Source organism: Cheilinus undulatus, linkage group 10 (genome assembly GCF_018320785.1).
Source record: "Cheilinus undulatus linkage group 10, ASM1832078v1, whole genome shotgun sequence".
Lineage (NCBI taxonomy): Eukaryota > Metazoa > Chordata > Actinopteri > Labriformes > Labridae > Cheilinus > Cheilinus undulatus.
In genome coordinates this window covers 34985790-35000595 of record NC_054874.1, presented here as the reverse complement: position 1 = coordinate 35000595, position 14806 = coordinate 34985790, and the positions used below count along the sequence as shown (strand labels likewise).

Below are 14806 nucleotides of genomic sequence, written 5' to 3'. Positions count from 1 at the left end.
CAGCAGAGGAAATATTTAGGGAGAAATGTCTTCATAGACTACAAATGGAAAGTTGTTTTTATGTTGACAAACAAAAATATAAATAGTGTCATAGCTGAACCTATATACTGTGTTCATATGTACACTTTTGAATTTTATCAGAACATCATGTACTCCTTTCTGAAACACTACTACCTGCTGCTGCCTCTGCTCCTCCCGCACTTGGCCCATCCACTCCAGCTCCTATTCCCACAGGTATGTAAATGAAGAGAGCCACATTAATCAACAAATGATGGATTTTTTATTAAACTGATCATTCTGAGCACTTTAAAAGAGGAGGGAAGTAATCTATAACAGCTTTCTTTAGACCAGATATTTTATGATTGTAATTCATGCATGTATGTTTATCTTTGGTAGAGCTAGTGCTGCCTCTCATGTCACAACCTTATCCTTTTCTGTGTATTTCCTTACTAGTATTCTATGGATAAGATATAATTGTATCACTAAATATGTTGTTTCCATTACAGAGACCCCGAGGAGGAGACCCCCAAGTCAGCCCAGACGGAGGTATAGAGGATGTTTCTGGAGGCCCTGAGGACCAGTCCACCAGCAGCTCCAGCTCCTCTCTCTAAGGATGAAATGTTCCTTAAAAGTCTGCTTCCTTTCCATGCAGAGATTGCCGCCTTGAATGAAAGAATTAATCTTTAAATTCATAAACTGATTTATGAATATAGCACTGTTCTGCTTACTCTAGAACAATTGGAACCAACAGCAATAACAAACCAACAATAGTTTTGGCTTCTGCAAACTAATGCAACGCTCTCTGCAGGGGATGAGCCAGACTTTAATCTCCTTTCTCCTCTCCTTCTGACCCCTCTCTCTTCAATTTAACTCCTCCAAGCAAGCTCCTTTATGTTTCAGTTGCAAATTAATTTAAGTTTTTTTTTAAATGTTATGTTAAATGTATGTCCCTGCTTGTTTGTCCTTTTTATAAATGAAATTGTATTATAATAACAATCATAATTTGACTTTTTAAGGTAACAAACTCATGCGTTTCTCTTAATAACATGGAGTAAATATTTGGTTAACATTAATACTCATGTCAGTGTCAGCACTATATGATCATTTGAAGTCTATATATTGCTCATGTTTGCTCCGCTGGTAAATCTGGGATCACTCTCAGTCAAAAACTTCTTGATTGGAAGCCATCTTAAATTGCTGCATTCTATATATTTTGCCTCTTGCCAAGGTAATTAAAAGAACAAGTACTACATTTCACTAATAAAATCATTCACAGATTCAGCTGTCCTGATACATGTTGCTGTCTTGTTAAACCTAGATTGAAATAGTTTTATCTGAAGTAAAGAGCTACCTGTCACTAGGTAAATAATTACTCATTCTAAAGCCCAGGATCTACCTCCTTTTTCCCAGTAGATAAAGTGTGTTATTGGTATCAAGACCTTTATAGATGAGTTATTTCTGGATCTGTGCACATTACTCTGTTAAGAATAGGCTACCTATTATCATTACTTCCTATGTGAGGTGCCTAGAGAAATGTATCTTTCAAACAAGAAATAAAAGTAGTTACTGAATATTTCTATTAGCATTCAGAATTTCATAATAATAATAATATTAGGACAGGTATCAAAGCACTTAAAAAGCTTTATTTTGGTATATATAAACGTGCAGGAAGTTTGCTCCTTGGTGCTGTGGCTGTCTCTTAAAAGAGCTGTGGTGATGTGATGCTTTTTGCACAACATGGTGAGTTGCCATGGGACTGATCCTTCTGCTGAGAAGTATGCCATGAGGTTTTCAGATTGCAGTGATTATATCCAGGATGATCTTGCAGACAGAGGGAACACTGAGCCGGAAGCTGCTAGCAACAGTCCTGAAGGAGTCATCAGTGGAAGATATCTAGAACATAAGAAAAACATTTAATTTAACTGAGGAGCAGATACAAACTGTGGATGAGAGTCACCATGAAAAAGATCATTGTAATATTACGTGTACATGACTGCACATGAGTGTCCTCATGTCTTCTGCTGTGAATTAGTAATGGTGGTGTGTGAAATCTACCAGCCACTTTTACTTTTCCCTTCATCTGGGTGAGATAATTTCCTGCCTCTGTTTACTTTTACATATGGTCATATCCACCTGAATGGTAAGACAATAGCAGAAAGCAGCTCAAGAAGTTTTATGAGTTTTATGTCATACAAATTAACTTGACAAAGTAGATGAAACAAAGAGGTGTATGAAGGTAACTTGTCGACCCCTTGACATGTGACTTTGATTATCAAATCACTGCATTAGGGCGTTTATGTGCTTTAAACATACAACAGCACACACATGTCTATATGTGGCGAGCTGTGATGAGATATGGATCAAAGTTCTGTAACTTCAATATGTCCTCACACTAAAGGCATAATCACTGGCCTTTCAGTGGAGTTCTGTGATGACCACAGGCACATAGGCTACAGACAGCCTAATCAGCAGCTATCACTCCCCTCTCATGCGTCACACTTTGTAGAACATTTTCCACTAAAAACATGAACTTATGAACAAAACATGCATAATTACTCACCGGAGACAGATGGAGCTGATCTGCAGCTGGGATAGTTTCTGTAGTTGATATCCTGGAGTGATATCCCGGTACCGATTCAAGCTAACAGGGGCTAAACGGGTTAGCCGACAATAGCACTGGAGCATGCCGTCATCCAAGTGAAGTTTCTGGAGAAGATGGTGGTGGACTTTACTGAGCTGTGTAGGTCTCTTGAGGATCCGATGCACCCAGACATGACGTTGTGTCCATCAGTTATGGACTTTCCACAGCAGATAAAGCAGCAGTGACTGACTGATGCCAGATGTGGGAGAAGAAAGCCCCTTCCCTCTTTGCGGCTTTGGGCAGCGAGTTCACGCGAACGGAGCGAGTTTATTCGCGCGTATTAGAAAATATCAAGGGAGTAAACTCCCTCTAATCGCGTGTGCAATTTGCACAAATTAAGCGATCGTTCACACTGGGTTGCCGCTTCCAGACACCATTTCTGTTCTGGCGAATGGGTCTAGATCTAGATCATTCTAGATCCATTGTGCGCAGCCGTGACTTCACATAACGCCCCTCGTGGGGATACAGTCATGTGATTGGCTGTAAAGGAGCGAGATATCTGATTGGCTGCAGACGGGCCCATGTAGAAAAAATGTGTTTGTGAATCTGGTCTCGCTGGACGAGTCTCAAAACATCAACACACAAATGCAGGTTACAAGTTAAAAGCACTCTGTAAATGTGCGTAAGACAGTTCAAATATGTATTTTATGAAACTAACAAGTATCTTTACATGCATACATTTGTGAATTTTCATTGCACATATTTAAAACAAGAAATATTTGTGTGTGCATCACAAACATGTTTACAAATCTTATTTTTATTTATACATTTCTTTTACTTATATATGGATTGAAACACATTTTTGTGTGCATTGAAAATGTTTTTGTGTTTTGCGCCACATATATCCCAAAATGCATTTGTGAATCCTGTTTTTTGAATTTATTCATTTTTGTGTTCATTTATTCTTTCTGAGACTGTTCTAGCTCCATACTTTTAAACCAAGTATTATCATATTTATGCCAGGGATGCGGCTGACATGCAGAAAACCCGCGCCCTGTGTGAAAGCCGCACCGACAGCAGCACCCGCTGCTCACTGAGAAGAGCAACAACGATACGTGCTGTCACATCAGAGTCTCCAAAACTCTCCAGTAACACCAGAAAAAGTTGCTAGATTTGTCGCTAGTTGCATTTTTGAAAGAGTCGCTAGAGGGGTCTAAAAAACTCGCTAAATATAGCAACAAAGTCACTAAGTTTGCAACACTGAGTGGGGGAGAGCTGCTGCTGCATTCGCTTGTGTCTTGGGCAAGGCACTCGGGCTGAGTTCAGCAGGGACACACAGACAGAATCCCCGCGCAGCAAAAAATTTAATATATCGGCTACATATTGGCCAGTGTTGATTAATCCGTGATACGCTATAATCGGCCCGATTAATCAGCCCGCCGGTCAATCGGTCTGGCTCTAATTTATGCTTATGAACTCCTTTGTCCACCTCTGTTGGCATAATACTTTGGTCTTGGTCCCTGTTTGCATGGAAAATCCCTTTTGTGTGGGAAATGTTTGCAATATTTGACTTAAGTTACCAAAAACTGAATAACATGTGCTGGTGGCTATCCCCAGGTCCAAAAATACTGATTATTCATAAAATTGAAATAATATAAATCTTTAAATAAGCTCTTTGTACTGTGCCAGACCAGTATGAGCACACAACTGAAGTGAAACAGAAATAAAATGGAAAATCTTGGAGCCTGACCTCAGTGCCCCCTCATTTGAGATGTTCGACACTGGCAATGAGTCAGCCTTTTAACAGGTCGTCATGGCAACCTTGCCAGACACAAAGATCACCTCTGTGTATGACTGTTTGGAGCCTGCTCTGCCTCACAGGCGAACCCTTATATGCTGTATAAAGCTCACCACAGAGATCCCAGGGCTAGTTAAATATTACTTCAGTCCATCCACTCTACTGTCCCTTTGGAGCTGCCGTCCATACTCAAAGAGCAGAAACACGATGCTGCTGTAGGAGGTCTGAAGTGTATGCCTACGCCATGCTGGTAAAAAGCGACTAATGGACACAATACATCCAGCCGAGATGGATCAGTTTGATCATTTATAAATGGAGATTTATGCCGTGCTGTGGAAAGAAACATGTTCCCATCCACTTAAAGCCATTCATAATAGACAAGTAATCAATTCAAATTACATCCCAGCCTTTAAAAAGGTGGATGGACTAATGGTAAAGCCTCATTCTTATGGACCTCTTACTTTAAATTCTCTTTAGCTTTCTCTTTAACAAACAGTGCACACAGCTCTGCCTTACTTTTTCCTCAGACAAAAGAAGACTGATAGAAAAAACAGCTTGACCTGGCTCTTACATTTCATCTTTCATTCCAAAATGGATTTAATAAACAAGTCAGTAGTGGGTCATTTCTCTCACTGTTCAAGTGTTACATTGCCCCTTAGTTCACATTTCTACACCAAGTAAATCATAACAGGACATAGTGTTGGGCTGCTTATTGGTATCAATACTGTTGCTGGATACATTTCTGCCACAGAATGGATTGTTGCACAGCTGTCATCACCCTGTTTTAATTCATGTGTTGAGTTGTACACATGAGATAAAACTGCTGCCACCACTGGCATAGCAGAGTGATAGGTGACAGACAACAGCTCAGTCTGACTTCAGTCATCAGCAGGATTTGCTCTATAATGAACAGCCAGATTAAGCAAGTGAGCGTCACGCACCCATGCTGTTGTAATTAAGCACAGAAAGCAGTTAATACCAGCTCTTTCCTCTCAAGTTTGATGTTTGTAATAATCCCAAAATAGCAAAAGTGTTTGTGTTGAAGTGCTACCCATCAGCCCATATGTTTTAACCAGTGGCGGCTGGTGCAATTTTCTTCAGGGGGGGCTACAACAAAATCCCAATTTGTTATGTTATGCATGTGAGGTACATCAAAAAATGTTACTACACCAAGAGTTAAGTAATATTAATATGCCTTTTTTACATCTGCATTTTCTGAGGTTGGTGAACAAATATTAAAATAAGATGGCTATATTAAGGGCCATCAGCAGCAACAAGTAGCTAACTCTTATCACAGTCAACTTAAATTTTTAACTTATCACACATTATCAACTCAATACATGACAAAATTATGTTGAAGAGTGGATTGAATGTTTTAAATAGAAAAAAATTACAAAAGGCATAAGGTGCAAGTAGTCACTGCTTCAATAGTGACTGGTTGAGTAAAAAATATTTATACCAGACCTGAATGCAGCAAAAATGCTTAGACCCACAAAACTATTATTTATTGAATGATTTATTTACTTACTTCTTGATATTAGTCACAGATTTGTTGCTTCATCCTGATATCTGGCCAGTCAGGTCAAAGCTCTTTAATTCTAAGTTTCTCCTTCAATGTCCTCCTCTCTAAACGCATTATTCTTAAACACTTGACTGACTTTTCTTATTGCAGTTTGCTGTCCTCCTAGCATCTCTTGATGAGCTAACCAACGAACGCAAGTGCAATACCTGGCAGAAAGCCAGTGTTTATCCCAACCCTATTGAGAACCTTTGGAGCATCCTCAAGCTAAAGATCTATGAGGGTGGGAGGCAGTTCACATCAAAACAGCAGCTCTGGGAGGATATTCTGACATCCTGCAAAGAAATTCAAATAGAAACTCTCCAAAAACTCACAAGTTCAATGGATGCAAGAACAGTGAAGGTGATATTGAAGAAGGGCTCCTATGTTAACATTTAACTTTGCCTGTTAAGATGTTTCTGATTGAAATAGCTTTTGATTTCAGTAAATATGACCTCCTAATGCTGCACATTCAACAAATGACCATTTTCAGTTCTTTACAACCTATAAAATCTTTTAAAACTCTGTTTTACATAATAATGTGAAACAGTGCATTTTGAGGTTTTTATAAAAAAAAATGGTTATCATTATAAATTTTGTTCAAAAACATTTGAATTATGCTCTGACGAACTTGAAAATATTCTTTCATTTGCATTAATATTTAGGAAAATAAGAGAAAAATGTCATTTGCATAATAATGTGGAAAGCGGTGTAAAGACCCTGAAAAATCACTGAAGTTCTGGGCTTTCTCAAACGGCTATGGAGACATCAAGGGTAGTAAACGAACGACACGAACGTCAGCTTTCAGAGAGAGAAAAAGTGTCTATGACTTGTGGTTCAAAAGTTATGAACATTTTTAAACTTCTCATTTCTTGTTATTTACGACATCACCGTCCTCAGAACCCTGGAAGATCAGCCAAGTTCAGGGCTCACTAGAAAATGTTCTGTAAGAGCTGCATGGAGAACATGATTAGAAAGGCACAATGACAAGCTTTCAGATTAAAAAACACAAAGTGTCAATGACCTATGGTTCAAACGTTACCAAGTGATTTATAAAGGGATGTGCCTGCAGCACAGATCCATGCCGCGTGGGCTCTAAGGGTTAATACAAATGCCCATAGTTATGTTCCTAATTTTAGGGTAATTGGGAGTCCTCAATTTTAAGTTATGAAACACATTTGCAACTTTTAAAAAATGCCACTTTAGTGAAACACAGGTCTTTGTTGAATTTCGTCAGACAGATAGTGTTTTTTTCATTGTCAAATACGGTTGTTTTTAAGAAATGTAACTACCAAAACTATTAACTATTCCTGTGCCGGCAAGAAATTTGTTTATAAAATTGTCTGATATCAGTTGTAGGCTCTTGTTTCTAATTGAATCAAAATCGTATTGTGATAGATTTTGTGATATTGGAAAATATCGTATCGTTGTCACAATATCGATATCATATTGTATTGTGATGAAACGGGTGATTTACACCCCCTAGAAGCAACATTAGCAACCCCATTATTAAATTGTCGGCAGTATGAAATTGCTTAGAGCTTGAGGGCGAAAACAGCCCAGCAGCCACTTGCAGTATTTGTAATACAACCATTTGACGAGGCAGTAGCAGCAGGGCTGTTTTTAATACTAATTTGATCTGACATCCTTGAACTAGTCTTGCAACAAAATACAGTGACTTCACTATAGCAACAGAGGAGAAGGCTGCTACAATGAAGCAACAAATTCTGTCCTTAAAGAGGAAAGAAAAACATTCTCAGTACAGAGGTAAGGCAAAAATTAGATCACAAATCGAGATGCTGATTTTCCTAAACAAGAACCTTTACTTTAGAGCTGGGCGATATGGCCTAAAATTGATATCCCGATATATTTTGCTATATCCCTATACAAGATATATTTTGCGATTTTTGGAAATGGCCTCTTAACAGCTGTATTTAATTCGGCCCCAAAAGACAGTAGTTTGGTGATAAAAATAGACTGTTCTATTGGATTTTTAATAAAATTGTTTGCAGAAAGGGTAAAAATCAATATAACGTCAAATTTAGCAGTTTTATTTTGAAAAGGACTTCATTCAATCTTTTACTAATGAATCAAACATACATAAACCATGATATACTTGGTATTTTATAGTGTATGGACAGTCCTGAAATGTTTTCTGTGTTATGTTTACTATTGCTGATTATGAAATGATTATTTTCCTTATTAAGGGTGAAGCAAACCTACACAAAACTCACTAATTCTGCATGCAGCCAAAGGCCAAAGCCCTGTATTCTAGTCCACCATTCAGGCCAGAACCCTGCAGTCTAGTCCACCATTCAGGCTCACAGCTGTGATTACATTAGTCTGTTATCTATGCTGATGAACACTGGACCAGTTTCTGACAAGTTCATAACATGAGAGCTTCGTTAGACCTTATGCAAGAAACTCCTCTTTGTGATCATGGGGGGGAAACAGCTTGTCTGGAGGTGGGACCATTTTAACTCCTCGTTGTCGGTGTTTTGAACTGTTACGCTGAGGTATGGCTCCGTAGTCATGGAGAAGTGGATTTGTCCGATGCTGGGCCGTCTTCTTTCTGACATGTACGACTCTGGCAGGGAGTTTTCAGCAAAATGTTTGCACCAAGGCAAATCTCGTATTCTGGGTTAAGTGTCTTTATGAGATTTTTAAATCCTGGCTTTTCAACAGCTCTGGGCTCAAGTCTTTAGCGGCATGTTATGTTACTGCTGCTGTTATCTCTGAGTCATCTTGTGGCGTATTTTAACAATTACCGCCTAAGTTTGACCTCTTCCTTTTTAAAGTTGAACGACTGCTCAAAATACAGCTAACTCACCACACTGCCCTGTTTGCTTTTCTCTCTGATACAAAAACGCACATGTGCAGAGGAGTTTTCTGGATGGGCGGGGAAGAGAGAGAGCTCTCTGCTGTGAGAGATACCTTTGGGGACAATGGGAGAAGCGAAAATCCAGCGAGAAATGTACGCTGACAGCTAAAACTTCCACATAATTTATACTTGGATGTTCACGATATAGTCATTTTATACATTGTGCATGGTGAAAGCTGCGATACATTGAGTATACTGGATTTATTGCCCAGCCCTGCTTCACTTCATTTTATGGTAACAGTGGGTGAAGAAATAAGAGTAAGGCAACCAAAAATATAGCAGCTCCATTTGCACTTTAGAAATGTCATTGTGATAACTAGAGTGCCTTGTATTTGATATACAGGTTTTTCTGCTGTTTAAGTAAGGGTTTTGGTTTATGCCTCAGATTAATCTGCAACATTTTAACAGGGATTGTTTCAAATTGGAGTGATTTATTTGTTTTCAATCTTGCACCTATTCATTTCAAACAGTTTACACCACTTTAGAATGGAGTTGGGATGTTTGAATTCATTTTTTGAGTTCAGTTTTTGTTGTGACTAATATAGTCAAGTTGATTATAACACTTCTAAGTGGGATTGTGATATTTCATATTTGTTTATTGACTTTATTTGTCCTGACTATTCAAGCTGTTTACAGCACTTTTAAGTAGAACTTGGATTATTGGAATTCAATTTTCGAATTCTGTTTTTTTTTGGCTGCCCAGGTCAAGCTGTTTTGACCACTTTAAGTAGATTTTGATTCATGTGTGATTTATTTGGAACACTGCACAAGTGAATATCTTACTTTAATTTTTTTAACTAATTATTGCACTGTTGTGGGTCAAAATGATATTTTATGTCTTTAAAGTTGGGGTATTATGCCTTTTTTCAAGGCTTTACACCATCTCTCTGATACCCACATAGTAGCATTACATGGTTTACAGCTCAAAAAAACTCCTCATGTTTCTCACACTGGCATCCTGAAAAACCCTTATTTTAACCTCCATCTGAAATGCTTTGTTTTTGCTGCTGTCTCTTTAACACCCCCCTCTCCACGGACCTGCTTTCCTCCAACTGGCTGATTTTCCGGAGGCTGGCCGGTGGCAAGACTCAATGTTTTGTGCCCGCCCCCTCCAGTGTGGCTAATGTTGCTATGCTAGTAGTTGAAAACTTTGAATGAACCGGTCTGACTGAGTAAAATATGGCGAATTTTGATATACGTCCGTACGTGTTAGACCCGGAGTCTGATCCTGATAGTTTGGAGAGTGGGGGGAGGAAAACCTGCAGCAGCGAAGGATAGAAGAGGACGTATCTGTTTGGTAATTTTTTAATTACTGTGTTGCTAAATGGCAAAATGGCTGTTCCGCTTTGCCGGCAGCATGGATGAACCACGAACCAGTAAGGAGATCCTATTGCGATGACCTCATCAGTTTGCTCCATCGAAATCTCATCTCAGGCGAATCTCGGAGTTTTTCAACAAATCGTTTTCATCAGTTTACACGCTAATTCCAAGATTACTGTCGCGTACGTTTATCTTGCGGTTCGAAAATTTGCATACGTGGAGTATGGACACCCAACATTTTGACTTTATATTTATGTTTTAAAAATAGGAAAAGTATTATACCCCCTCTTTAACAACAACTGTAATAACTTAAATGGCATAGGCTTGAGAGAACTAGTAGTTATTCTGTTCACTTAAGGTTTAATTTAAAAATAAAACAAAAAAACATTGAAACTCTAATCTAGGCAAATATGAGTATTGGATTGGGACTCAGAATCGGTATACTCAATATTAAAATTCGATCAGAATTGAAGTCCAAAAATGCTGATTCGGACATCCCTACTTACTGGTGCAGCATGCCAAAGCTAAGTGTAATCAATATAACAGCGATAGCTACTATGGATCATTAAATATAAGTTGTTTTTTAATCATATTTGATATCAGCAGTGCAGAACTAAATAAAATTACCCATGTTCAGGTATCATGCAGACCTTGGCTGTGTTTAGGGGTGGGCTCACATTAGCATTGGGCTCGAGTTCCATTTGGTAAGTGTGAATACAAGCATACTGTACTCAGGCACTGTGCCTGAATCTGCTTGAGGAGGTGTTTTTGAGCAAGATTAATGTGTACTTGGGCAAGGTATGCAGGAGATGTAACTGTGCTTGAATAAGGAGTACTTGTCAATAAGTAGAGTTGTAAAGTGGATTCTAAATATCTTTTGTCTCTTTAAAAACATTGTATCCATGCAGCACAGGCCCATGTGATCCTCTGAGCTACATGGTAAATGTGGAAGTAGAAAGAAGGTGGTTGTTGGCAAAATAATGAAGAACATTCGTAATGGCAGGATAGAATGTATTGTCTGCACAGTGCTGACCTGGCTGGTTGTCATGGTTGCTTCTTTTTCTTTCTTCTTCTTGGATTTGCAAACCAACAAATGTGCATTCTGCCACCACAGTAGAGAAGAGTGTACTTAGGCAAGTATGCTCCGGTGGTCTGGTATGGAATGATGTGAAAGCAGACCAGCAGGGAAGAGAGAGCAACTGTGTATGGGCACAGTACTAAACAATCCTGTCCAATAGGAAAACAACTTATCAAAACGTTTTACAAGTCGCCAAATTTAAAATATATATATGCCTACTACCTTATTATTCAATGATCGAGTCATCGTAAATTTTCATCATCAATTATATATGACTTGGTAAAAATAACTTAACTCATGATTTTCTACAAATAACAAACACAAAAAATCATCTAATTCAGAAATGTTTGACTATAATGCCAGCAATCCTACCAGCCATTAGTTTTGTATTACAAGGTTTTCAAGGCATTAATTTTGAGTTTTGGCAACAAGTTATAGTCTCTCTCTGGCTTTAAATTTCTACAAGGCACCCAGTGGCTTGAATGAGTTGAAGGGCCTGATCTCTGGATAGAGAAAACTTTTTTTTGCAACTTTTGCAATGTTTTTGCAACTCTTTCGTACATCTGCAGGTGTTCAGATAATTGACACTGCCAGTCACATCAGAAATTGAAGTAAAACTGTAAATTGAGTTAAAGCATCCTGTCAGTCTTGAAAAATGTCACAGTACTGTAGTGGATAATGATAAATGAGGTGTTGAAGTCTCAAGTATAAAATTGCAGCTTGGTCCAGATATATAATGAAGTTGTCTGTCTGTTTAAGCCAATCATTTTTGTCTCCTTCTTCATGCAGGGTACTACACATGTGTGGAGGTTATCTTCACTTTAAGGAGACAGGTCGGATTCTACATGATGGGTGTTTACGCCCCCACGCTGCTCATTGTAGTCCTCTCCTGGCTGTCCTTCTGGATCAACCCTGATGCCAGTGCTGCAAGGGTCCCTTTGGGTATGGGTTATTTTATCCATTCAATCATCTTTGTCAGAAATTTACCAATACTTTCTATCTTTAAATATTCCTTTTGTTGTTCAATCAGGGCAAATTGGAGTACATGGCTAGCCAGATAAAAAAAGATAGGTGGGGAAAAACGTGGGTTTTATCAAGGTAATTAGGTGTGAAAGTCCTGTTTTAGAAGACAATGGATAATAGATTGTAGGGGATAAAAATGCTTAATGGGATTTATGTGTTTTCGAGGATCACTGACACTGTGGCCCGACTCATCTCCATCGTGATAGCATCAATCACTTTGACATCCTGAAGGGCTTTATCTCTCAGGCATGGTACTATGTCTGGTGTTGTTTTATGTGATACAACACTTATTACTGATGTAATTGACGGATGGGACTCATCTCTGGAATGCTCTACATGCTTTTTATGCTTAAAGAACCTGTGTCAGGAATTTTAGCCATTCTTTCAATTGGAAAAACAAAAGACTTTTGCTTAGCCTGCTTTACCAGCTATGTGTAAGCTCTGTCTTAAGTCTGTGTCTCTCTCTGACAAGGGGACATCACTGTCACTCCTGTCTCAACTGGAAAACCCCGTCTTTTTCCCCTCCCTCCTCTCAGTACCAAACTGCTCACTTTCTGTGCATTTTTTGAATTACGGAGGTGGGTGGAGTTAGCTCTGAGCCGGGGGTTCACTTACACTGGAGAATCCACAACTTAACCTAAGTTGAAATTACACTAGTTTGTTATAATAGTTTCACCTCAATTGTAAGGTTCATCTTCACTAGAAGAGAAAAACATCACCACTAAACTAAATTGTGTTGCAGTGGTGATATTTTAATTACGTCACCTATCAGTGATAGGCATTTTTTGATGCAGAGTTATAGTGTTCCCTTTATGCCTTATTGTTTCTAGAAAAACGAACAGCCATAAAAAGCATTGATTTATTGTTGTTAATTTGCCACCAGTGACAAAAGTATTTGTAAAATAAGAAAGAGCATAATGAGAAGATGATAAAGTCTACATCCGTAATCTACTGCTAGTGTTAAATAACAATGATATCAGGAGATAAAATCATCTTCCATATTATGCTGCTATTAGATTGATGCAGTTGTGTCCACTTATGGAAAAAAAACAGCTTGAGTACTAAACAAAGTCCATCTGAACGATGTGGTGTGTACTGCAGAGGACCGCTGACACCAGTCAGCCCAGAAAACAAGCTGCCCCTCCTCATCCTACAAGTTGTTCTATGTTTCAAAACATACACCGTGTCCTTGTGTTGGGTGATAAACCGGTATCAATACCATCACTAGCAATGATGATCTGTGACAAAGAACGGCTCAGAACCCAGTCATCAGTATGTTTAGCTCAAATACCAAAAGCAACAACAAGCCAAATGTCACCTATTTGCATCAGTGTAATTATAGTGAAGCACAGCAAGGTAAAACATGTGCCCGCTTCTCTCCGAGTTTGTGTTTAATAACAGCAACATACACTTAGTGTGTGCGCTTTTCAGAGCATCTCTGTCAGTTTGTCTGAGACTTCAGCACAAGCCGTGTCTAAGAGTGGATCAGCTTGGTTCTGCTTGAGCCCAGTGCTTCAGAGTTACAGTTTGTAATGTCTTAATCAACCATTTAAAGGTATAGTTAAACCCATGACTCGCTTGTTTTAAGCCTAGATGAATCCAAAAAGCGGGCTGTGGCATTTAACAAGGTGAAGTGGCTATTAAAACAGTTGCTCTATATACTCACTAGCACAAATGCTAAAGCTGTGTTAAATCAATTATAAATGCTATTTTCAACAAGATCTTTGCAATAAAAGTCTGTAGTTGTTTATTTGCTCAAGTGCTTTTATTGTGAATGCCCACATCAGGAAATGTGGTATTGTGGTATTGCAACAAAGAAATGAGCATACAGAGAATTAAAATATCTGTTTTCTGTGATCGTATGCTGTGACTAAGCTCTCGCCCAAAAATGACCTAATTTATAGAGGAAGTTACACCTACCTAACCTGACATGCCAGATGGATTTGTTTCACACATCCATCTGGGAAAGCTTCAATAGGAAATGTTTGAGAAAAGGCAGAGGCTTTGAAAAAACTCTATGACTGAATGAACGTTCTATCACATCTCTACGGGCCAATCAGAGCAACAAAATGTGACGTAGCTACTGAGGAATAACGCGAAACATGGGGACTATAGACATGTAAGTACTCGACTTTTGTCATTTTTGAAAAGAAAACAACTCCCTGCTGTTCTTTGTTCTTCTTTTAACAAAGTTCTGATAAAACTGGCACCTTAGCAGCATCCATGCTAATCTCTTCCTCCATAACTTCACCAGCTCTTGCTGCTGCTTGTTTACGTCACGACTCTACTGCGACTGAAAGTACTGCCCCTTGTCGCTGATTGGTCCTCTCACTTTCTAACTGGGCCCAAACGGTTCAGATGGGAGCTTTGCAAGATGGATTCGCCAGTGAAAACAAGGAAACGGGCATATCCATCTGCTTTGCAAGGTTAACACCTACCAGGGCTTAGGTGTAAAAATTGATTTGTAACTTCTGCCTTTGTTGGAGCTATCTTGGCTATTGCAACACCTGAAATGATAAAAGTGCTATTCTCAATTAGAAACTATGTTCAATATATATGCCTTGAAC

At 38.8% G+C, this 14806-nt stretch overlaps 1 protein-coding gene across 1 annotated transcript in view; it reads left to right on the top strand.

The window, feature by feature from the left end:
- The window catches only part of glrbb (glycine receptor, beta b), a 76879-nt gene that overhangs the window by 41176 nt on the left and 20897 nt on the right, over nucleotides 1-14806 (top strand). The window contains exon 8 of the mRNA XM_041797736.1: nucleotides 12006-12158. Within this exon, the coding sequence (XP_041653670.1) occupies nucleotides 12006-12158 (153 nt within the window). The remainder of the gene's footprint in view (nucleotides 1-12005; nucleotides 12159-14806) is intronic.